The sequence below is a fragment of the Amblyomma maculatum genome, chromosome 10 (assembly GCF_055883805.1).
Source record: "Amblyomma maculatum isolate TAMU_Amacu chromosome 10, ASM5588380v1, whole genome shotgun sequence".
Lineage (NCBI taxonomy): Eukaryota > Metazoa > Arthropoda > Arachnida > Ixodida > Ixodidae > Amblyomma > Amblyomma maculatum.
In genome coordinates this window covers 120876809-120902005 of record NC_139353.1, presented here as the reverse complement: position 1 = coordinate 120902005, position 25197 = coordinate 120876809, and the positions used below count along the sequence as shown (strand labels likewise).

Sequence of the window (25197 nt, the reverse complement as noted above, 5' to 3'; positions counted from 1 at the left end):
GTGCAGAGAACTCTAAAGGACTCCCTACCAGAACAAAAAAAATGTCACTGGGAGCAGAAAATTGCCCAGCAGCAGCAGCAGCCAGCCAGCCAGCCAAGCCAAGCCAAGCCAAGCCAAGCCCAGCCCAGCCCAGCCCAGCCCAGCCCAGCCCAGCCCAGCCAGCCAGCCAGCCAGTTGGAAGATGCCAACCGACTGCACAGTTCAAGCTCCCGCAACAGCAGGGAGCGGTCCGGCCGGATCCAAGTCCAGGTCGGGGTCCAAATCCAGAGTCATGGCTAACTCCAGGGACCCAGGAACCCGTCGACCACCCAAAATCGAAGCCCGAGCGGGGACAGTAAAACCGTGATTTTCAGCTGTGGGGTTCCCCAGGCCAAAGATGAGGAAAACATAGAAAAAGATTAAGAAATAGAAAAGTTAAGAAAGGAAGTTGAGGAACTGAGGGAGATAATTAAGAAACTCACCCAGGACCTCCACCAATCCAAATCACAGCCAAATTTCGGGGCTCCCTCGCCAGGCTCCCCCCTCAAAACAAGTAGCCAAACCGACCCCTCCACCTGCGACGCCAAAGGTGCTGACACCACCCGCAGCGTCAGGAACGGAGGAGGACGCAATGATCACTGAACAGTGCAGGCCACCTCCCCCGCAGAAACGAAGAGGCGGGGAAACGGATTCGCTGGCGGCAATAGAGCGTAGACTAGACGCCAAATACGGGGCGAGACTCGAGCGGCTCGAGACAGGCACGACCAACATCATAGGCGCCCTAAACCGAATACAGGAACAATCTAAACAAATAAACGCGGCTCTTGCTGCTATGGCAGAAAGGCAAACAGTGAGAGAAGGGATGCTTGACCAATTCCAACATGGCCAAAACGCAACCAAAGATTAATTCGACGGTATGGCAGTGGAACTGCCGAGGATTCCCGCGCAAACGAGCGTTAGTGCAACAACATCTCGAGTAAATAGTTGAAAAACCTCTAGCCGTAGCCCTACAGGAAACTGGCAAAGGAGTAATTAAATTATCAGGATATCAAGCGTTTGCTAGTGGACGGGGAGAAAAATCCCGGGTTACTACATTCGTCAAAAGGAACGTAGCGGTGATCGAACATGAAATTAGTTCTCGCGACAATGAGGCGGTTTTCGTTGAAATCATCACGGGCAGGAAGAAGGAACCCAGTATTTTCGTCCTAAACATATATAGCTCTCCTCAGCAGCGCAAAGTTAGGTTGAAGACATTATTTCGCAAAGCAGTGAAGGCAGCCGGAGCTAACCCCCTGCTAATTGTACGAGACTTCAACGCCTGCCACCAAGAGTGGGGATATAATAGGCAAGATCCGAAGGGCAGGCCAGGACAACCTTAGGACAACCTTAGACTGCAATCAAGCAAAGGATCAAGCAGGGTTTCGGAAACGGTACTCTACTATCGATCATATCCATACCATCAATCAGGTGATAGAAAAATGCGCGGAATATAACCAGCCCTTATACATAGCATTCATTGATTACGAAAAGCATTTGACTCAGTTGAAACCTCGGCGGTGATGCAGGCATTGCGAAATCAGGGGGTAGACGAGCCGTACGTGAAAGTGCTGAAAGATATATATAGTGGCTGCACAGCAACCATAGTTCTGCATAAAGAAAGTAACAAAATTCCCATAAAGAAAGGTGTTAGGCAAGGAGACACAATCTCCCCAGTACTATTCACAGCTTGTTTAGAGGAAGTATTCAGAGACTTGGAATGGGAGCAGTTAGGGATAAGGCTAGATGGAGAATACCTCAGTAATCTGCGATTTGCTGATGACATTGCCTTGCTAAGCAACTCGGGAGATGAACTGCAAATAATGATTGATGACCTACACAGGAAAAGTAGAAAGGTAGGCTTGAAAATCAATATGCAGAAGACTAAGGTAATGTTCAACAGCCTCGGGAAGGAACAGGAGTTTACATTAGGTAGCGAAATACTGGAAGTAGTAGGCGAATATATCTACTTAGGACAGGTAGTAACCGCAGATCCGGACCATGAAAAGGAAATAGCAAGAAGAATAAGATTGGGATGGAGCGCATTTGGCAAGCACTCGCAGATTATGACTAGCAGCTTACCGGTATCGCTCAAGAGGAAAGTATACAACAGTTGCATCTTGCCTGTACTCACCTATGGGGCTGAAACGTGGAGGCTAACCAAGAGAGTTCTACTTAAGTTGAGGACAACCCAGAGGGCTATGGAACGAAAAATGGTAGGGGTAACATTAAGAGATAGAAAGCGTGCAGAGTGGGTCAGAGAAATAACTCAAGTTAACGACATTCTAGTGGAAATTAAGAAGAAGAAATGGACATGGGCAGGACATGTAGTGCGAAGAGAGGATAACCGATGGTCGCTGAGGGTAACAAACTGGATTCCAAGGGAAGGAAAGCGTAGCAGGGGGCGGCAGAAAGTTAGGTGGGCGGATGAGATTAAGAAGTTCGCAGGGGTCAAGTGGATGCAGCTAGCACAGAACCGGGTTAAGTGGAGAGATATGGGAGAGGCCTTCGCCCTGCAGTGGGTATAATCAGGCTGATGATGATGAAGGGCAGGCAGTTATGGGAAGATTTTCACGAATTAAACCTCACCCTGTAGACAGACTCTGGCTGCCCGACCAGGGTGGGAAACAGTGTGAGCAAAGACACAACCCCAGACTTAACATTCACCAAAAAATAGAGAAACTTAGGTGGAAGAACACAGAGCTCAAATTTGGAAGCGATCATTACGTCCTCGAAATAACGCTTAAACGGGGAGTCAAAGTAAGACGAGAAAAGATCATCAGCGCAATCTAATGGCAGAAATTCAGACAAATTAGGGAATCTGCAAACATGGACGAAAATATCGAAAATATCGACGATTGGGCAGAAACCCTCATGCACCACGTTAAATCCGCTACCATTACCCTAGAGGGGGACGATGCACCGAAAACAGTCGACAGGAAACTCCTACACATGTGGGAAGCAAAAAAAGGTATGGAAAGACGCCTCCGGTGTCAGAGATGGAACCGAAACCTAAGGCGAAAAATAGCCAGGCACAATAAGGAAATTGAGGATTATGCAATTAAACTCTGCGAGCAAAACTGGTGTAACAGGTGCGATGAAATGGAGGGCAACATGAGCCTTTCAAAGACGTGGAGCCTGTTACGATATCTTCTTGATCCCGACAGTTCGAAAACACAGTCAAACACAACAATAGCAAAGGCAAGACACGCGTTCGAGGGGACTGACGCGGAACTAATAACTAAACTCGTAGATTCATATGTCGGCGATACAACATCCCTCCCTCTTAGGCAATACACGGGCCCACCTAACGAGGCCCTCGACGCGCCCATCTCAGAAGCGGAAGTTAGAGCCGAAATCCTGAGCTTAAAGACGCGATCAGCTCCCGGCCCCGATGGAATAACAAATAAAATGCTACGAAACCTAGACGACGCTTCCATAACGGCACTCACCAACTACATGCAAGTATAGAGTAGCGGTCGCTTCCCCAGCTAATTCCAAAACCTGGCAAGCCCCCAAATCAGAAAACCTCAGACCTATTTCTCTAACCTCATGCATTGGAAAGCTTATGGAATGCGTAATACAAAGAAGGCTAACTAATTTCATGGAGAAAAACGACCTGTGGCCGAACGATATGGTCGGGTTCCGACCGGGCTTGTGCACACAGGATGTAATGCTCCGATTACAACATGACATAACTGACTCGAAATCCAGATACGCGAAGGTAATTCTAGCACTAGATCTAACAAAAGCATTTGATAACGTAAAACACCAGGCAATTCTCGCGGGACTACAGGAATTAGGAGTCGGCGAGAGGACATATAATTACGCAATGGATTTCCTGACGAACAGGACGTTGAAACTAAAGTTTCAGGACCTAGAATCCCCCACTGTCCACCTCGGAAATAAAAAATTAAAGGAACTCCGCAAGGCTCGGCGCTCTCCCCCTTCCTTTTTAACGTGGTGATGAGAGGCCTTCCTGTCGTTCTTAATGTCATAAAAGACCTGAAGTTCAGCATTTACGCGGACGACGTTAATCTCTGGATGAACAATGGCAGCGATGGCAGCACAGAGGAACGCCTACAGGCGGCGGCGGACACCATTGAGTCCTGCGCGGCCGAAAGGGGTCTTGCGTGCTCTCTGCAAAAATCCGAACTTTTCATATATAATCCAAACTCAATGAGGTGCAAGGGCGACATTAACGTATAAATTAAGGTCGACGGCAAAACCGTACCAAGAGACCAGCAAATCAGAATCCTCGGACTTTTTATTCAAGAGGACGGGTATAATGACGGAACGATAAAAAACTCACTACCTACGCGACGCAAGTAACAGGGATATTTAGGAGGATTGCATTCAAAGGCAGAGGCCTCAAAGAGAGAAGCCTCTTGAGACTGATGCAGGCGTACATAATAAGTCGAATATGCTATGCCACACCGTTCCTCAATATCAGGACCAATGAAAAAGATAAGATAGACGCACTCATCAGGCGTTGCGTCAAGAGGGCGCTGGGTCTACCCATCTCTCTTCTACGGAACGCCTGATAGAAATGGGAGTGCATAATAGCTGAACGGAAGTTGCTGAAGCGGTGAGAATCGCCCAATATGAAAGATTCTCTACCACAACTTTGAGGCGTGACGTCATAACACCTGTGGCGCTCCTGGCGGAGAGAGCGGGAGTTAGGCCGCCGTTCATGCGCACCGCCATCTCTCACGGACGGCGCGAGTTGGTCGCCCAGCTTTGAGGCGTGACGTCATAACACCTGTGGCGCTCCTGGAGGAGTGAGTGGGAGTTAGGCCGCCGTTCATGCGCACCGCCATCTCTCACGGACGGCGCGAGTTGGTCGCCCAGCTTTGAGGCGTGACGTCACACAGAGGTCATGCGAAAGGTCATTTCATGTGCTCCGCCGTCGCATCGCAAAGGCTTGAAGGTGAAAGTAGTATTGCTTTCGCAATAAAATAAATTATTAAAGCCTTATCTTCCACCGGGGAACCGAACCTCCATCCCTTGCATCCCCAGCCGAGCGCTTTACCACTTCGCCACGCCGCGGATCGTGAAACGGTCTTCATGATTCTCCTCGTCTACATAGAGAATGATAGCGGGATTCCGCGAGTGACAGATACAGCGCTTTTTGTTTTCTGCAGCTGAATTGCACAACGACCGTGCAATTTAATGCGTTCAACGAAATGCTGGTTGTGTTCGACAAGTGGCGTGCGATGTACCGTCATGACTGGTCATGGTGTCGCAAAGTGATTCATGCATATACTAAGCTGATCCCACGGGGCGTCTGATACAGGTGCCCGTGCGCCCTTTCATTTGCCGCTTCCTTCAATGCCGCACCACACAGAAAACAGAAACAGACCCAGATGTCTAGGAGGCGTTAGTACTGGGGGTGGCTGTCCCCGGCCCTACGGGGCTGAGACTGGTAGGTCACCGTTGCTTGCGACGAGGGCAAGCCTGCCATCAGATTTTTTATCTGTTGTAGGCCGTCATTGCACCCGCTACCGTTTGGTGGTGGACGACGGCTGTTGCGACGCGCGTCTTTTTTTTCTCGCTCTTCGTTTTCTTTCTTCGCTATTAAGGCGAAAAACTTTAATGGCTCATGCTGTCGATTTATTGATTGATTGATTTATAGGAAGGGAAAGGCGCGGTAACTATCCTACTTGTTTTCTGTGGACGCCTCAACCTCGTTGTAAGGGAAGGGAGGAAGGTGGGAGCGAAGGTGGAAAGATAGAAACAGGAGCCGTTGTGGAGGGCTACGGAGTTTTTTTAACCACCTGGTGATCTTTAACGTGCGCTGACATCGCACAGCACTCGGGCGCCTCTTCGTTTCGCCTCCATCGAAACGCAGCCGCCATGGTCGCATTCGAACCCGGGAACTCCGGACAGTAGTCGGGTGTCTTACCACTGCACCACCCCGGCGGGGCGCACACAGATGCGCACGTGTCGTAATCTTGTGAGGACGCCCGGTGACTTTTTTTTCTATGCATTACCAGTCCGGCGCATGTGAGCTGTAGAAACAGTTACAGTGTTATCAAAACCTGTGACGGAAGAAAAACCTGCCCCTGCTATATTGGCAAAAATTGAAAAATGTTGTGCAATGCAGATAAGCTGAAGCCCAGAGAACCACAGAAAAAGGCTGCCGAGATAGTCATAGGGGTGGCGGTTGTAGCCCGGAAGAGCCTACAAGAGAAAGAAGACAACGTAATCTTTATCGTCGCAGTTCCGATAGCAGCCGCTATGCAGATCAAAATGCCCGCTGGTCGACGCTCGCGCGATCACCTTCATATTGATCGGGACTGTACTTTTAAATTGTGCGTCAGTCCCTTCCTATGCCTTTTTCCGGCTCTACTTTCGGGTGCGTGATATCACGTCCTCTACCTCACATTAAATCACTGCTTCAGTTCAGTTCAGTCGTTCAGTCGTGTCCGACTCTTCGTGACCCTATGGACCATGTCACGCCACGCTTTCCGGTCTCTCGCTATCTTCCTAACATCCCATAACTTCATCTGCAGTGCCTCGAGGATGCCATCTAACCATCGCGTTCGCTGCCTACCACTTCTCCGGCGACCCTCAACCTTTCCCAACATCAAATCTTTCTCCAGCGACTCCTCTCTTCACATGAGATGACCAAAGTAGCTGAGCTTTAACTTTAGAATTTGACCCTTCAATGAGCAGTCAGGGTTTATGGTCGACAATATCGACTGATTTGATCTTCTGGCAGTCCAAGGAACTCTCAAGAGTCTCTGCCAGCACCACAATTCAAACGCGTCAATTCTTCGGCGGTCAGCCTTTTTCAACATCACAACTGGAAAGACCATAGCACGAGTTATACGGATCTTGGTTGGCAGACTAGTGTCTCTGCTCTTTACTAGGCGGTCAAGGCTAACCATTTCTCTGTTTCCCAGAAGCAGGCGCCTCCAAATTTCATGTCTGCAGTCTCCTTCCGAGGTAATCTTGAAGCCCAAGAAGAGAAAATCTGTCACAGCTTCCACTTCTTGTCCATTGATGCTCCAGGACCTGATAGGGCAAGACGCCATGATCTTTGTCTTTTTAATGTTCAGTTTCAGCACAAACTTCTCACTCCCTTCTTGTACGCGCATCAGAAGTCTCTTGAGTTCCATTTCACTTTCTGCCATTAAAGTGGTATCATCCGCATATCTAAGGTTGTTGATACGTTTTCCAGCAATCTTCACTCCAGCTGAAGACTCGTCCAGACCGGCCTTCCTCATGATGCACTCTGCATATAGGTTAAATAGGCAGGGCGACAGTATGCAGCCTTGCCTCACTCCTTTCTCAATCGGAAACCAATCAGTAAGACCATGTCCAGTTCTGACTGTGGCCTCTTGTCCTTCATACAGGTTCCTGAGGAGACAGATGAGGTTAATTGGAACTCCCATCTCTTGGAGAGCTTGCTACAATCTGCTGTGATCTACGCAGTCAAACGCTTTCGCATAATGAATAAAGCAGAAGTAGATGGGTTTCTGGAACTCTCTTGCTTCTTCCATGATCAAACGAAAGTTGGCAATTTGGTCTCTAGTTCCTTCGCCCTTGCGAAACCCAGCTTGCACGTCCGGAAGCTCCCGATCCGCATACTGCTGCAGCCTTCCTTGGAGGATTTTCAGCATCACCTTGCTAGCATGCGAAATAAGCGCGATCGTGCGGTAGGTAGAACAATCTTTAGCACTGCCTTTCTTTTGAATGGGGATTTAAACTGACCTCCTCCAATCCTGTGGCCACTGCAGGGTTGTCCAAATCTTCTGAGATAATGTATGCAGAATGTTAACAGCGCCATGGTTGAGGTTGTGAAGCAACTCAGCTGGAATGCCATCAATTCCGCTGGCTTTGTTCTTAGCAAGGCTGGCTAAGGCCCATTCAACTTCACTCTTCAGGATGCCCGGCTCGAGATCAGTAATCACTACCGTCTTATGTTGGGTTTGCACATTCGGGTCATTCTTGTACAGTTCTTCTGTGTATTCCTGCCACCTCTTCTTTATCTCTGAGGCTTCAGTGAGGTCCTTGTCTCGTTTGTCCTTTATCACGAACAGCTTAGCACAGAAGCTTTCTTTGATATCTTTGATTGTCTTATACAGAGCTCTTGTGTTCCTTGATTGGCTGTTGCCCTCAACGGCTTGGCACTGTATGTTCAGGAAGGCATTCTTATCTCTCCTTGCTATTTTCTGAAAATCCGCATTGAGAACCTTGTCTCTTTCTCATTCCCCGATAACTTTTGCCATCCTCCTTTCCTCAGCTATTTGCTAAGCCTCTTCAGATAACCAGTTTGCTTTCATGCATTTCTTTTGCTTTTGAACTACCTTAGTAGCAACTTCTTGTATTATATCACGAACATCAGTCCACATCTCTTCGGGCGCTCTGTCTTCTAGATCTAATTCTTGAAATCGATTCCTCACTTCCACAGCATATTCTAATAGAATTTGATCCCGATCATACCTGAAAGGCCTTCTAGTTTTCTTCGTTTTTATCAATCGAAGCTTAATTTTTTCAACAAGAAGCTGATGATTGGTGCCACAATCGGCCCCAGGCCTTGTTTTACTGCTTGTATAGCGCTTCTCCATCTGTGCCGGCAAAGAATACAATCGATCTGATTCCTGTACAGACCGTGCGGTGAAGTCCATGTGTACAGGCGCCTCTTGTGCTGTTGAAAATGAGTATTCGCTATGGTCACGTTGTTTTCTTGACAAAACTCTACTAGCCTCTGCCCAGCTTCATTTGGCTCGCCAAGACCGAACTTGCCTATAATTCGGGATATTTCTTCACTCCCGACCTTAGCATTCCAGTCTTCTATGAGAAAAACGACGTCTGATGATGCGGTGCGGTCTAAAAGGCATTGTAGGTCCGCAAAAAATCTCTCAACGTCAGCTTCTTCAGCAGTAGTGGTGGGTGCATAGACTTGGATAACTGTTATGTTGAAAGGGTGACCTTGGATCCGAAGTGAAATCATTCGGCCGTTTTTGGGGTTGTACCCTAGCACTGCTTTGTCCATTCTTCTGTTTACTACGAGAGCGACCCCATTCTTTCTCTTGGATTCGTGCCCACAATAAAAGACATAATTGTCGCCGGAGTTAAATTCTCCCATTCCGGTCCACTTGAGCTCGCTGATACCCAAGATATGAATGTTGAATCTGTCCATTTCTCGCTGGACGACATCCAGTTTACCTTGCGTCATAGATCTTACATTCAATGTTGCTATGTGATATATCTCCTTGCAACATCGGACTTTCCGGTCGCTTCCCGACACATCCACAACTGAGCGTCCTTTTTGCTTTAGCCCAGCCGCTTCATTCGCCCTGGAGCTACAAGGAATCGCCCTTTGTTCATCCCCAGTAACATGTGGGACGCCTTCCAACCTGGGGGGCTCATCTTCCGGCGCCATATCTTTAATGGTATTGTGACTGGCCATAGGGTTTTCTTGGCAGGAAATACTGGAGTGGGTTGATATTACCTTCTCCAGTGAATCACATTTTGTCAGAACTCTCTGCCGTGACCTGTCTATCTTGGGTGGCCCTACACAGCAGAGCTCACGACTTCATCGAGGTTCGTAAGCCCCTCGAACCTGTGAACCAGTTATTCTAATTATTACCTAATTAGCTTATTGGCCTCAATATTTTTTCTGCAGCAAAATTACGTCAGCGTACATCGATTTTACCACTAATTAACCTCTATCTCTTCTTTATTAGCCGCAACTGCTGCGGACACGATTTTGCGGACGCACAGAAACCTGTGAACATAGCATAGTAACGCTTTCACGTTAGTAAGCTATTTATATAGACAGGCGGTTCACAGTGGCAAATGGCGGCGGCTACGCATTTCGGTTCGGGTGGTGCTGGCCAGCCAGTGCTCCGGTGAAAACATCACTTACCGACGCTATGGGCACAATTCACTTTCATACCGGGGGCATGCGATGGAAAGCAAAAACGTCAACAGACGCCGAAGAGGCAGCCATAGCGCTAGCCATTGTCGTGACGCTGGGGCTAAGTCCACCCGGCCTTCACTTGGTAGCGTGCAGAGACTCGGGGTTGAAGAAGGACTGAATCTTCGAAGTTGGTAAAATATATACAAGCAGGTTTAATGGCACTTTGAGAAAACTTATTTACATGATTATTTACACGAAAACACGAAAAAGAAGAGTACAACAGCAAAATGGCAAGCGTTAAGAGTTCATAGCGAGAAGCGACTGGATGAGCCGTTTACCCAGGGCTCAGAGCGACATTTCGTGCTCTGCAACGTCCTTAAAACTCCCTATGTCCAGCCCCTCTCTGAAGATACTGACCAACCAAATCCAGGGCACGCCCCTCAGATATCAGCATCCAATCGAACACATCACTGCACTGATGGTCTGAAGCACTGACTGGCCCGGCATTGTTTCGTTGGGTCTGGTCACTTGTTGGCGGGAAAAGCTTGGGAACGGCGAGGAGGTACATTTCTATTCTTCAGCCAAGAATCGATAGGCTGGTTCCGGCAAGTGGATTTACTTCTCAGAAACCCAAGTGCACGTGCGCGCCGCTTACTGCTCCCAGCATTGTCCCTTTCCGGCAATTGCAAATCTTTCCTGCATTCCCGGGAAATCCTCTAATGGCCGTAATCACCTTGCTCCTTTCTTGTCCTGTACGTCAGCGGACGTGTCACTTTGTCGCCTCCTTTGGACAATAGGCATTCCTTACTTGACCATAGCGCTTCTCGACGGGAAGGGTGAACAATTGAACGAAAGCACTTCCGGCTATTTCCCGCAGGGGGACATTTCTTTGTGTTTTTCTAGACGTTCTCTTAACAGGGTCAATTTGGCATTTGCAGGGTGTCCACAAAGCAAAACAGGCTTACACAAAAGGATTCCTGGAAACAGGCTCACTTAGCGCCCTTGTACCAACAGCACATATCCACAGCACTTATCCATGCCCACAGGCGAACAATAGAGCGCGCAAGTGCGGATGATGCACGGTCGTAACAGCCTCCTCCCCCGCCAGAAGAGTCTAGGAGGGCAGCAGTCGCAGCTGCTGCATGAAGAGACGACTTAATGGCCTGCACATGAACGCTTGAAGCTCGCTGTTGCTTGTCGCGTTGTCTTGATTGTCGTAGGCCAAATTGCTCGAGCTGTCTGAAACTCAACCACATGTCGAAGCAAGCACTCGGCTCCCGTCTGAAGAGACCAGGTTAAAAGAAAACTGCCATTGTTGTTCGAGAAAAGCCCACTCTCAAGACGTTCAGGACCCACGTATTCCTAGAAAACCAAATGTGCTGCTTTACATAGTCACACATGTACAAGTGCACGAGAAAAAAAAAAATCCTGATTATCAATTTGGATACATGGTGAGGAACACCTCGGACCGCTTAGAAACAGCGGCTAAGCGCGTCCGCATTCCCATTTAATTTCCCCTTTTTGTATCTTATTTCAAAATTGTACTGCTGTAAAATCAAGCTCCACCTAAGAAGGCGACTGTTCTTCGATGTCGCAGTTTGCAGCCAAGCCAGAGGACAATGGTCCGTCTCTACGGTGAATTTGGCCCCTCCAAGATAGCACTGCAATTTTTGAATGGCCCATACATTGCAAGCGCACTCTTTCTCTGACGCGCAATAAGCCCTCTCTCTAGAACTCAGTTTTCTGCTCAGGTAGAGCATGGGGTGCTCATTACCGTCGTCATCTCTCTGGCAGAGAACAGCACCTAGCCCTCGATCACTTGCATCACACTGGACCGTGAATTCTCGGTCGTAGTCTGGAGCTCGCAATACCGGACGGCTAATCAGCACAGCCTTGAGGTTTAAGAAGGATGCTTCCTTTTGTTCGTTCCAGACTACATTTGTCGGCTCTGTCTTGCGGAGAGTGTCGGTCAGAGGGCTAGCCAAAGCTGAATAGTTAGGGATGTAGTGATTGTAGTACCCAGTAGGACCCAGGAATGCTCTAATTTCCGTCTTCGTGCTCGGCCGCGGGTAGTCTGCTACCGCAGAAATCTTAATCTCGCTGGGTTTCCTGAAACCTTGACCTACATTGTGACCCAAGTAGTCCACGGTCGCCCTTGCCAGGCAACATTTCTCGGCCTTTACGGTAAGTCCAGCTTGACGCAAAAGGCTCAGTACAGCTCTTAGATGTACCATATGGTCCGCCCATGAGTCGGAAAAAACCGTAATGTCATCTAAATAAGGCACTGCGAATGTTTCACACCGCTTTAAAACCCTATCCATGAATCGGGAAAACCAAAATGGAGCATTTTTGAGCCCGAAACTCATCATTGTTGGCTGGTAGCTGCCCGTCGGAGTGACGAAAGCCGCGTATCTGCTGGCGCGTTCAGTGAGCGGTAGTTGCCAGTATCCTCGAGTAAGGTCCAGCGTAGTCACATATGCCGCTCTACTGACCTGTTCTACTCTCTCCTCAATATTCGGAATAGGATACACTTGATCCCTGGTGAGAGAATTTAGCTTTCGGTAGTCTACCACAGGCCTAGGGTCTTTACCTGGAGCTTCTACTAAGATCATAGGCGAAGCATAATCGCTTTCCGAGGGTTTTATTACTCCCAATTCCAGCATGCGAGTTACTTCCCTATCCAGAATTTCTCTTTGCCTTGGAGAAAATCGGTAGCACCTTGATCGCACTGGCACGTCTGAAGTCAGCTCAATATCGTGCTCAGTCAAATCAGTCCTGCCTGGCCTGTCCACGAAGCAGGCCTCAAACTCTGTTATTATTTCCCCCAGATCGGACAGCTGGGATTTCTTTAGTTCTCCTCTCTGCTCCGTCTTTTTGAGAAGCTCCTGAGCGTTGCTTCCTTTTCCGCTGAGGCAAATCAAGTTGTCCCCCATCTCCTCCGGAAGGTTTAACGTTAGATTTACCACTGCTTCCCTCTGCACATAAGATTGCAATGATAAATGCGCACTTCTTTACGCCTACCGGGGACTGCGTAGTTAGTGTTAGAAAGCTTTGCAACGACTTCAGCCGGTCCTTCCCACTGTACCTCGAGCTTATTCTGCCTTGAACTTCTCAGCAACATCACCTGGTCTCCGATACAAAACGTCCTTTGACGGGCTGACTTATCATAGTACACTTTGGAAAGAGCCTGGGCTGACTTCATGCTGGCCTCAACGAGTTCCTTAGTGTTATGTAAGCGATTCAAGAGGTTCAGAATGAATTCTACTACTGTTGGGTCTTCTCCGCGCCCCTCCCAGGCTTCGCGCACCATTCGCAAAGGTGAGCGCAGTGACCTTCCGTACACCAACTCTGCTGGGCTAAATCCAGTGGATTCGTGCGGCAATGACCGCAAAGCGAAAAGCGCTGCAGGCAGGCAGGTATCCCATTCGCGCTTGTTTTCATAGCACAGTCCCCTCAGGACTCGTTTGAGAACAGAGTGCCATCTTTCTACGCTGTTGCTCTGCGGATGATGGATCGAGCTATGCACTACCTTAATGCCGCATCGCTCGAGAAATGAGGTGGTGAGGACACTCGTGAAAACGCTACCCTGATCACTTTGCACCTCGGAAGGGAATCCAACTCGTCCAAACACTGACAGCAGCGAATCCACTACACTCTCGGACGTCACCTCGCGCAGCGGAACAGCCTCTGGAAACTTTGTGGCTGGGCATAACATAGTGAGGATATAACGGTACCCTGACTCTGTCACAGGAAGTGGCCCAACTACATCTATTACTAACCGGTGAAACGGCTCGGTAATGATTGGTACTAACACCATCGGAGCTTTCCACTTATCTTGCGCCTTTCCAACCCGCTGGCACGTGTCGCATGACCGTACAAAATTTTCCGTGTCCTTAAAACATCCAGGCCAATAGTATTCTTGCAACAGCCTCTGCTTTGTTTTCTTTATTCCAAGGTGGCATGACCACGAGCTGCCATAGGAAAGTCGCAGTAAGTCTCCGCGGTACTTTTGGGGAACGACTAATTGGTCCCGCTCTACTCCGCGCTTATCCTTGAATAAGCGATACAGCACTCCCTTTCTCATCTCAAAAGAAATATTCTTTGCTGTCTTAGTGGCGCGCTGGCGCTCCCTTATCTCCTGTATCTTGGGATCATTGGCTTGCTCCATAGCTAAGTCCTCTCGAGTTCCACTTAAAAGTCTCGTGAGATTACTAGACACCGGCGGCAAGAGGTTACTCTCAAGAACGTCCTCATTCCGCGTCTCATCAAGCTCACTTTCAAGTTGACTTATCTGAGATGCCTCGCTCTCAAAGTTTTCTGACCTGCTATCTTCCGCATCTACCACTGTTTTAACTGCCGTTTCCTCCGCTGTGGATTCTTCTGGAATGAGCAGTGTAGCTAGTTCTCGCGCCTTTGAACGTGTTAAGGCTTGCACAACTCTGTCTCCGAAAAGGATGCCCCTCTTTCGCAGTAGCATGTCCGATTTGTTGGAGAACAAATACGGATAGCACTTAGGAAGCTTTCCTGAAACGGCAGCCTCGGTTGTTAACTTGCCGAAAAGGCCCTCGATGACCACGTTCGCGATTGGCAAGCACACACTCTGTTCCTCCACTACCTGGCGGATCCACGCACACTGTCCTGTATAGTCGGAAGGCGACACATACGCCGGATGGACAACATCCATCGTTGCGGCCGAATCGCGCAGTACCTTGCAAGGCTTCCCGTTTACTACTTGGTCATGCAGGTAGGGTTCCAAAAGCTGCATATTTTCATCGCAGTCACTGACACACGAGAAAGCAATCTTTTCTTTCCGGCAGTTGACGGCAATGTGACCCTGCTCATTACACCTAAAGCATGTGAGCGGCTTCCTAGCCTCAAGCTTATTCTTTGTGTGCTGCGCGTTGGTCACTTCCCCACTTTTCTCACTGCCGTCCTTGCTAGGGAGTTTGCCAGAAGAAACCTTCCTTTCTTCGTTTCCAACTCTAGCAAAGTGCCTTTCCTGACGGTTATTCACACTCAACTTGGGATTGCGCGGCCTATCCACTGCTGGGTTGCTGAATTGTCGGCGCGAAGCATACTCCTCAATGAGTTCGGCATCTTCAGTTGCCGACTTAATGTCGCCTCGGTCCTGTAACCAATTTCTTTCTTTTTCTGGGAGGCAGTTATAAAACTGCTCCAAAAGAATTCGCTCGACTACAGCGTCCCTATCACTGTAGGAATCTGTGCTCTTTAGCCACTCGCCCAAATTGACTCTTAAATTGTACAGGAATTCAGGGTAACTCTCGTCCCTGGACTTAGTAGCGTTCCGAAAACGTTGTCTGAACGCCTCGGCGCTAAGCCTATACTTTCTCAGAAGGCAAGTTTTGACCTTCTCGTAGTTGTCCGCGTCCTCCTTGCTCAGCCGCGCGACAACCTCCGCTGCCTCGCAGGGCAGAACCGTCAATAATCTCTGAGACCAAGTGTCTCGCTGGAAGGACAGTTTTTCGCAGGTTCGCTCAAAGGTAGCCAGATACAGACCGATATCCCCTGATATCACATATGGCTGCATGTACTTTGACATCTTGAAATCTGCCTCCTTGTTGAGAAGAGGTACCGCTAGCTGGGGACAATTGCCCGACCTCTTGCTCAACTCTAGTTCTAATTTCCGGAGCTCAATTTCTAGCTCCAGCCTTTTTGCTTTTCTTTTAATTTCACGCTCTTTCTGCAGTCTGAGCTGTTCCTTTTTTTGACCGATGAGCTTCCATGCTTCACTGAGCTCCTCATCATCGGTTCCCAGATCAGTGATTGCCTTTATAATCAAGAGTTTTCGTGCCAAACCACTTGTATCAATTCCCAATTCCTCACACAATAGCAACAGGTCCGGTTTCTGCAGCTTTTGTAGGTCCATGATCGCTCCGAGTGTCGGCTACTTCCAAAACAACTGTGCAAACTACCAAACCTAAAGGCGTTTCCACACTCTCTTGACCAGTTCTAAAATCTAACCCTGTTCTAGAACCTGGTCCACATCAGAAGAAAAGCCAAGCACTCACCCACACATGCGATCGACGTTCCGAGCTGCCCTCTTGTTGGCCGATTGTTGCTCCTGCTTGTTGCTTGAGATGCCACCTCCGATCGCCAGATGTTGTGGCTTGTAGATTCTGATCCACCTCGAATCACCAGATGTTGTAGCTTGTAGATCCAGATCCCAACGCTGGTCACCAGTTGTCGTGACGCTGGAGCTAAGTCGACCCGGCCTTCACTTGGTAGCGTGCAGAGACTCGGGGTTGAAGAAGGACTGAATCTTCGAAGTTGGTAAAATATATACAAGCAGGTTTAATGGCACTTTGAGAAAACTTATTTACATGATTATTTACACGAAAAAGAAGGGTACAACAGCAAAATGGCAAGCGTTAAGAGTTCATAGCGAGAAGCGACTGGATGAGCCATTTACCCAGGGCTCAGAGCGACATTTCGTGCTCTGCAACGTCCTTAAAACCCCCTATGTCCAGCCCCTCTCTGAAGATGCTGACCAACCAAATCCAGGGCACGCCCCTCGGATATCGGCATCCAATCGAACACATCACTGCACTGATGGTCTGAAGCACTGACTGGCCCGGCATTGTTTCGTTGGGCCTGGTCACTTGATGGCGGGAAAAGCTTGGGAACGGCGAGGAGGTACATTTCTATTCTTCAGCCAAGAATCGATAGGCTGGTTCCGGCAAGTGGATTTACTTCTCAGAAACCCAAGTGCATGTGCGCGCCGCTTACTGCTCCCAGCATTGTCCCTTTCCGGCAATTGCAAATCTTTCCTGCATTCCCGGGAAATCCTCTAATGGCCGTAATCACCTTGCTCCTTTCTTGTCCTGTACGTCAGCGGACGTGTCAGTCTGTCGCCTCCTTTGGACAATAGGAATTCCTTACTTGACCATAGCGCTTCTCGACGGGAAGGGTGAACAATTGAACGAAAGCACTTCCGGCTATTTCCCGCAGGGGGGCATTTCTTTGTGTTTTTCTAGACGTTCTCTTGACAGGGTCAATTTGGGATTTGCAGGGTGTCCACAAAGCAAAACAGGCTTACACAAAAGGATTCCTGGAAACAGGCTCACTTAGCGCCCTTGTACTAACAGCACATATCCACAGCACTTAGCCATGCCCACAGGCGAACAATAGAGCGCGCGAGTGCGGATGATGCACGGTCGTAACACCATCTTCTCTTCCACTGCCACACTCATTTTCACCGATTCTAAAACGCCCATTCAAAATTTCGCAACAGGGAAAATACACGCAGCCGCCCCTAAAATCTTAACCTCTGGTTCCACAGCTCCCCGACCCATTCACATTGTTTGGGTACCAGGCCTTTCAGGCAACCCCAGTGACGAGGCAGCCCACTCAACTGCTCGAGCGCACGTCAACCGACCTGGGCATACCGAAGACTGGGGAAGCAAACGGGACAGACTTCTCACCTATCATGACATAACACTTCACTACCTAGAACAACAACTCTTATATCCCCAACCTCACACCTCTCTTTCAAAACCCCAATACATAATCTGGCGACAGTTACAAGCCAGAACCTTTCCCTCCCCAGCTTGGTTGGCCTTGGAACACCCAGGCTTGTACGACCCCACATGCTCTCTATGTGGCGCACCTAGAGCCACCTTCAATTACATAATGTTTCTGTGCGAAGATTTGAAGCCAGTGCCACAATGGGGCCTCAGGGACCAAGAGGGTTGGGAGATCGCTATCTTCAGCTCGGACCCAGCAGCGCAAAATATGCTGGTTAACTGGGCTGTAGAGGTCACTGCCAGACACGGCCTGACGGATGGGGCCTCACGGACCAAGAGGTTTGGGAGATCGCGGTCTCCAGATCGGACCCAGCAGCGCAAAAGATACTGGTTGACTGGGTTGAAGCGGTCGCTGCCAGACACGGCCTGACAGACATCAGCCGGGATAAGGAACCACCTCAACCCTTGTAATGTATGCTGGTTCCCACAATAAATGTTTTACCACCACCAGCGGCAGTCGCTTGCCGGTGGTGGTGGTAAACCTGCTCCTCACCTGCTCCACTCGGTGAGCCCTTCGCGGCGGAGCGCGCATGCGCAGTGCAGAGCGTGGTTACGAGCGATCGCCGACGGCGACGCCGCGCAGAAAGAACGGGCCTCAAAGAGCTGCTCTCTAAGAAATATTACCATCAAAATATTACCGCGTAACAAGGATAATCCATTATTTTTACTCCTTACAACCATATTGAGTCCCCCTACCTTGACCCCTTCAGAGTCCAGAGCTCCTACTAGCTGCTTGGCGTAGACGTAGCCCAGACCACCGTACAGCATGGCTTTTGTTCCGTCTTTGTAGTACATAGGCGGTGCGAGAGCTCCCACAGAAAGGGATACTTCATTCAGCAAGTCCATGTACTGGACGTAAGGCTCCGTAGTGCTGTCGCGGATCCGCTGCTCCAGAAAGCCAATGTCAGAGCCGACTAGGCCTCGCAAACTTCGACGGGTTTTAATCCAGAACTCTGCAAATGAGGAGGCGGTCTCAGTGAAGTTAGCATAGGCCTCTTCAAGTCCTTGCGCCGTTAAGAATTTATCGGCTGGCCACAACACCCTGCGGACGTTGCTCAGCTTCTCAACGGCCACGTGAGTGGTTTCTTTGTCCAACCACGATGCACCTCGGGTCTTTTCCACGACCATCTGCAAATAGAGGAGTTGCTTAGTGTTTTTCTGCTATCTACCGCACGCCTAAAATGGGTTTGAAATGTTGGTATCTATTCAGTCTAGAATCACTTTGCGCCCTGCGGTTTCAGCCTCCAATACTGAGAACGCTTGCTGAAAGAGCTCAGTTAAAGAAAGTAAAACGTCATACGCACAGTGGTTCAAGCCCGCGGCCACCAATCCAAGAAGCTACTCATTTATCGTAAAAAGATTACTTCAACCTGGAGGGCACTAGGAGTGCACCGAAAATATATGCCGAAGAAACGTTCGGAGGAAACTGAATGCACACATAAGGGTCTGACGTGACGGTGTCTTTTTGGCGTCTACGGGCTTTCGCTCGAGCGCATGCTCATTGCAGTTCGATTAATGAGAAATCTTTTACAGCGTTCAAATTTTTTTGGATACCATCGTAAAATAGCATTCTTTAACCAAATCGTAGGAACATTCAGGCGTTGTCTAATGATTGCTTGTCGGAATATCGCTTCAAGAGAAAGCTAATGCTACAAATTCCGCTGATCAATCAATTAACGGTCATATCACTTGCAAATACAATCTTCCCAAGGCATCCACGTGATTTTTCTCCCAATGAGCCCATAGCGAGCACGCCGGCGCCGGAGCTTCTGGAGGATGAAGCCGTTAACGCTGTCCCCTCAACATCCTTGCGCTGTTTTTTGGAAGTTATCCAGTATATTGTCTTCAGAAAAATCATAAAAGCAGTTGTAAATGCCTTATCTACAGTATTTTCCGCAAAGTGCGCGCGGGTGTACTAAACAGTGCGAAATAAAATATTGGTTAATTTCATGTGTTTTACAAAAATTCAAATCGTGTTTATTCTGCCTGGTAAGTTTGCAAATAACTTCGTTTACCTAAATTGTTTACCGGTTTATCACAGTTATTTGCGAAACACCTTGCGCGTAAAAACAAGATATCAGCCGCTGCAAATCGTATTCTCAACATAATATCTTGGCACCATGAGAAAAACGTGTACATGTACCTCCAGAATGCCATCCAGGTGCCTGTCGACGCTCCTTCGCTCGTCTCGAGAGAAGTACGCGACCGTCGCCATTGCTGCAACCAACAGCTTGTAGCTGGCCTCCACCTGACTGGCACAGAAAAGCCGCCGCTGCTCTCGCGCCCAGTGCTTGCTGCCATGTAGCAACAACAGGATGGCCTCTGGGTCCGCCACAGGCGCGTACGCGTGCAGGAAGAGTAGGGCAAAGTGGCGGCGCCAAGCATGAACCTCGGCTTGGCGAAATACCTTGTAGGTAGCCCTGAGCGGCGACAAGTCGCTTACGAGCATTAGCTCGTCCATCGTGAAGGGCGGGGTGATGCCTAGTTTGGTGTTCAGGGAATTTTTGATAGACTTCAAACCCACTACGTCCCTAAGACTCTCCACACCACCGAAGGTCACCTTGAGGGGAAGGAGGGCTTTACGCGAGGGCTTTGTAAGGTAAATGTCGAAAACGGCCTGGAGCATTTTATAGTCTTCCTCTATTTCTCCAGGCGATGGAGATACCTTGCTGTCGTTGCTGAAAAGCTGGAACATGCTGTTGTAGACAGTTTCGAAATACTTCTTTGGTATTGAGATGAATATATTCCGCCACTGGAGCATGCGCTCATTGGGAGCGATAAGTATTCGCCGCTTCTGGTGGTTGTCTGGGGTACCTGGGAGAATTTTCAGCGAGAACCAAATGCTCACGAACCAGTTGAAGGCGAGATCGAAGAGCACTTCAATAGGATCTTTATCGCTAGGCGTCTCCTGCCACGCAAGGCCGTGCTCACGCATGAAATCCTTCAGGACGCCTATGTACGAGCCGGACTGCGTCATGCAGCTGTTGAACATGGCTGCCGCTTTCTTCCCTACTGGCAGCTGGGTGGAGCTCTTGTCCAATGTACCGGGTAGCTTTCTGAGCCACATCGTGACCATGTTCATAAGTGCAGAGTAGGAGAGAACCGAGGAATCCTTTGGCGGCGCCCATTTTCCACAGACGTGGGCAGCAAAATCGTCGCATGGATCCACCATATTGTCCAGCTGACTCTCAATGAGACCCCTGTGATAAATACCGATAATCTGTAATGCTGCTTATATGTTATGGTACGCTTGCATATATATAAACCAGTCACATGACATCGTCTCCTAGAACTGGTATTCATGTCATCTACAAGGCTCTAGCGTGCTTGTACTAACGAGTGCAACTGATCACCGAATACGTGCGCAGTGTGCCATTGACCGCAGCGAAGATAGCCGGAGGATTTTATTTCATTGCGTTGTCTTTTTAATCGTGAGCTTGTGAATTATAAAAAAATATCTAGAAATAATCAACGAATCCAGCCTAGCCACGCCGCAGTAGTATGACGGTAACTACGCCTCTAATTCGGAATATTCCTCAGCTTAGTCGCTTTGTTAAGCCTGCGATTATTAAGAGCCTCACGCCCAGTACACCGAAAGAATGCGTAATTGAAATTCAAAGCAAAAGTTTTGCACGTGTATTTGCGCTCCTGGTAGCAGCATGGTCCACAAGCCTCCTAAAATCCGTCATTGCGTTTAATTCGCTATCTTTTGACAGGCTGGCCGCTATTGATGTAGCGTAACGCAAAACCAGGGGAGAGACTTGTTAGAAACAACTCAATCTCTGCATAGTACGCTTCAATGCACGAAATCTGAATTGATACGCCTGATGTACTATACGGTTTTGCACGGGACAGGCCATCGCATACTCACTGAAGGTGTTCAGTGGCTCTGCAGTGAAGGCTAAAAGGCTAAAAAGAAACAGGTAGAGGTGCAGGGCATTTGCCTTCGTGTTTCGGCAATGCTGGCTAGGACTAGCTGTACAGAGAGCTAAACTAATAAACTTGAAGAGCAGTGCGAGGGCGTTCGGGCACTGCTGCGTCTGTCTTTACGGTCGGATACAAAGATCAATTCTTCTCCATTGTAACAAGCTTTCGCGACAGAGCCACAGGCGATTGGCACGTGTTTTCCGCATTGTCACCGGTCGTGCGTGTGTTGGCTATGTAGCCGGTAATAATATGTTGCTCGCCCATTGAAATGTTTTGTGCCAGGTGTCCGGAAAGCAGAGATGCAGACTTTATGCAAGCACTATTGATTCTCTGTAATATATGGCGACCACGCCTTCGCCTCTACAAGCAAATCGGTCCACTGCTAGAGTTACATTACCGCGGGCATGAAATTTTCATCCACCCATTCAAACATTTTTCAACGTCAGCAGGCGATATCATTATCATCATCAGCCAGGCTAGGCCCACTGCAGGCCAAATGCCTCTCCCATATTCTTTTAATTACTCCGTCCTGTGCTATCTGCATCTACTTTACCCTGAAAACTTAACCTCCAACCTACTTTTTTTCCGCCTCCTGTAGCGCGTATTTTCAAATCAAATCAAATCAAATCGTATATTTTCACCAGGTGCGTGCTGGTTTTAGCACCCGGGCTAAAAGCTGCTCGGGCAGCTTGACGAGGCCCAGGTGACCATTACAGAAAATAAAAATAAAAATAAAAACAAAATCAATGTAGAGCGTGGTAAGCATGAAAAGAATTCGGTAAAAACACAACCGGAACAACGAAAACCGACATGTTCGCACGTGCGATGCACAGACGTTCAAAAAACCAAGATATACAGTATTTAAAGCAGATTATAAATAATTCCAGATACATAATCACTGATACCAGATGAAATGTCAAACACTCGTCAGTTATACAGTATTTAAAACACTATAGCACATATGCAAGTTGAAGGAAAACACTCAAGTTATAAAATACAAGAGACAGAGAGAAATGTGTTGAAACAGATCAACGTAGAGTACATTCTCGTGTGATTTTTATTCTATATGTTAATAAATTGGTTCCTCAACTGGTGTAGTGTAGGCTTTGTATCATAGATGTACCTATTTAGAAGTGTTGTGAGGTTATATTAGTGACTGGTTTTTATAATTAGTGCGGAAACGCGGGATGAACCAGATTTCAGAGTTTCTTGTTAAAATGATGCTTTCCTGCACTTTGGAATCCAACGTTCTGCCCCCAGCGACCACCGGTTATTCTATCTTTTGGACTACATATTCTGAGTATGAATGATTATTCTTGATTTCGATGCGAATGTCAATAATTCGAGCTTCTTTTCTGACCCACTCTGCAGGCTTCCTATCTCTTAACGCAACATAATGTTATAGCTATCGTTTTCCGCTTCATAGCTCTAAGATTTAATCTCAACTTAAGTAGAACCTTTTCATTTCCCTCTACGTTTCAGCCACATAAACATTACATGCATGTTAAATAATCGAAGATTGTCTGAATAAATCAAGAGCCCTCCACTGCAGCGCCGATCACAGATCACGCATCACACGTCATAAGCGAGAGACTGTTCTCAGCAGCACTCGCTTGCGTCGGAGCGAAGGCTAGATTGATCTTTAGCGACAGTAAAACTGCTCTCTGGAATATCGGAAAAGGCAGGGTTTCGCAAGAAGCCGCCCGAATTCTAACAGCTGCAGCTAAACTCGATCGCAAAATCACCCTAATTTTGGTCCCAGCACACATGTCCGTCCCTGGCAACGAGGCGGCCCATGATTTAGCCCGAGATCTCTACTGCCGGGCAAACGCGGAGCTGCCCGACTGCCAGGCGATGGACGAACGTTTGCAAACCTATAAATAAATAATCGAAAATTATAGATTAGGAAGACGTCTGATGCCGCCACCATATCCTAGCTGAAATAATAAAGAGGCCATAGCCTGGCGGCGATTACAAGCCGCAAATTTCCCGAACCCTGTCTGGTTGTTTCACACCCAGATAGATGAGAGAAAAAATGATAAATGTAAAACCTGCGAAGCGAGGGGGACCCTCGACCATATATTTTGGGAATGCCCTAAGTCTCCGGGCGCTAGGGACAACATTAAAAGTAGAGAAGCCTGGGTAACCCTGCTGCGAAGCGACGTCCCCACTGACCAGCAAAAAGCCGTCCGCCTGGCGTCTGAGGCCGCGAATAACCAATGTATATTCCTTAGTCGCGGAGGTTCCAGCCCCCGTTCCTCAGGCCTGCGTGCCAGGAGCGGGGAGTACCGGGCCTCCTAAATCGGTGGAAATTAAAGTTTTAATCAATCAATCAATCAATCAATCAATCAATCAATCAGTTCTCAGTAGCGGCCGACTTGATAGGCGCCCCAGACTTGCCACAAACCAAGGCATGCTTTAGACTCGCACTGCATGCTGTGGGATACGATGCTTACAACAGAAACGCGGCCCGAGTAGTAGCGTTACATGAGCATAAGTGGATCTTCTAATAGATTTGACGCCAAGCATATGTAACATTAACCGGCTGTCTTTTTCTAAGAGCATCTGCATGGACTTTCACATTTCAATCTTGTGTTTGTTCCCATCTGTTCTAGTGTAAATATAGCTTATTCTCATATTTTCATGGGGATGCTCAAAATAAAAGATCAATACGTTACCTTTCGTACTCATGAGATTTACGTGTTCCCTTTTAATCACTATGTTTTCTAGAATGCACTGAAATATGTTTCCACCGCACTCAGAGTACCTCTTGAACCGCTACATACTGGAGTCACAAATGAATCTCTAAGAATACAGACCATCTAGCGGAGTCTTCTGCATCTCAAAATCTCTTTTGAGGATTAAACTGTTTCCAACGCCGTCAATATCGAGAGCACCTCAACGACTTCAGCCGAAAGCACATTGTCCAGTCTACAGATATAAGTCAGCCCCTAAATAGGCATGTTAGCAATTTGACTTTGATCGATACTTCCTGAATCGCGTGAGGCAGAGCACAAGCAAAATGTTGTGATGCTGTCTGCCAACTCGGCCATGTCACGTGGTGACATATCAGCGAACAATCTATACGTTCCGCCATGAACCAAGCCAGCTGCCACCTGGCTTCCTCATCACCATGCTGCTGCTTTGCAAAGGTAGCGTCGATCTTTTTGTCTATATTCAATTAAATTTACATCATTGACTTAATCAGTTGCGGTAGATGGCCGAGAGCACATGATTTTGTGACGCTACTTTTCTGTGGGACACCGCGGCTTGCCTCCCGAAGACGTTTTTGCTCAATTCATTTTGCCAGGCGTCTGCTGGATCATGGTTGTATGACTCCACTTTGGGTTGTGTCACCATTTATGGAAACGCTGCAGGTCGGAAACATAGAGGACACTCATCAAATAGGAGCGGCCATAGTGGCAACGCACGCAGCATCCATTGGCCTAGCGTGCTCCCCACTAAATCCGAACTCCTGTTGCTCTACCCAAACTGCCGCCTTACCAAGCAAAAACTGCCCTCCATACACATCACCATAGATGGGCTGCAAGTGCCCGATGTCAGCAAACTGAGTTCTGGGAATGCTCCTTCAAAACAATGGACTCAACACAGAAACTATCCTAAAACTGACTATCACCACCCATCAAACTATCAGAATCATTAAAAGAATGGCAAACAGGTACAGAGGCAGGCGAGAGCACGATCTCCGGCGGCTTGCACAAGCATGTGCCATCAGCCGAACGGTCTATTCACTCCTGTATCTCTATCTTACAAAGACAGAAACTGAGAAAGTGGACGCACTCATTCGTCAGGCATAAAAAACAGCACTTCACCTCA

At 48.2% G+C, this 25197-nt stretch overlaps 1 protein-coding gene across 1 annotated transcript in view; it reads right to left on the bottom strand.

The window, feature by feature from the left end:
• The window catches only part of LOC146177361 (neprilysin-3-like), a 49000-nt gene extending 28470 nt beyond the window's left edge, over positions 1-20530 (bottom strand). Inside the window, exons 1-2 of the mRNA XM_084581533.1 lie at positions 19577-20530; positions 18130-18561 (exon numbers count right to left, since the gene is read on the bottom strand). Coding sequence (XP_084437659.1) covers positions 18130-18561; positions 19577-20515 — 1371 coding nt within the window. The 5' untranslated portion in view covers positions 20516-20530. The remainder of the gene's footprint in view (positions 1-18129; positions 18562-19576) is intronic.
• Between the last annotated feature and the right edge of the window lie 4667 nt (positions 20531-25197).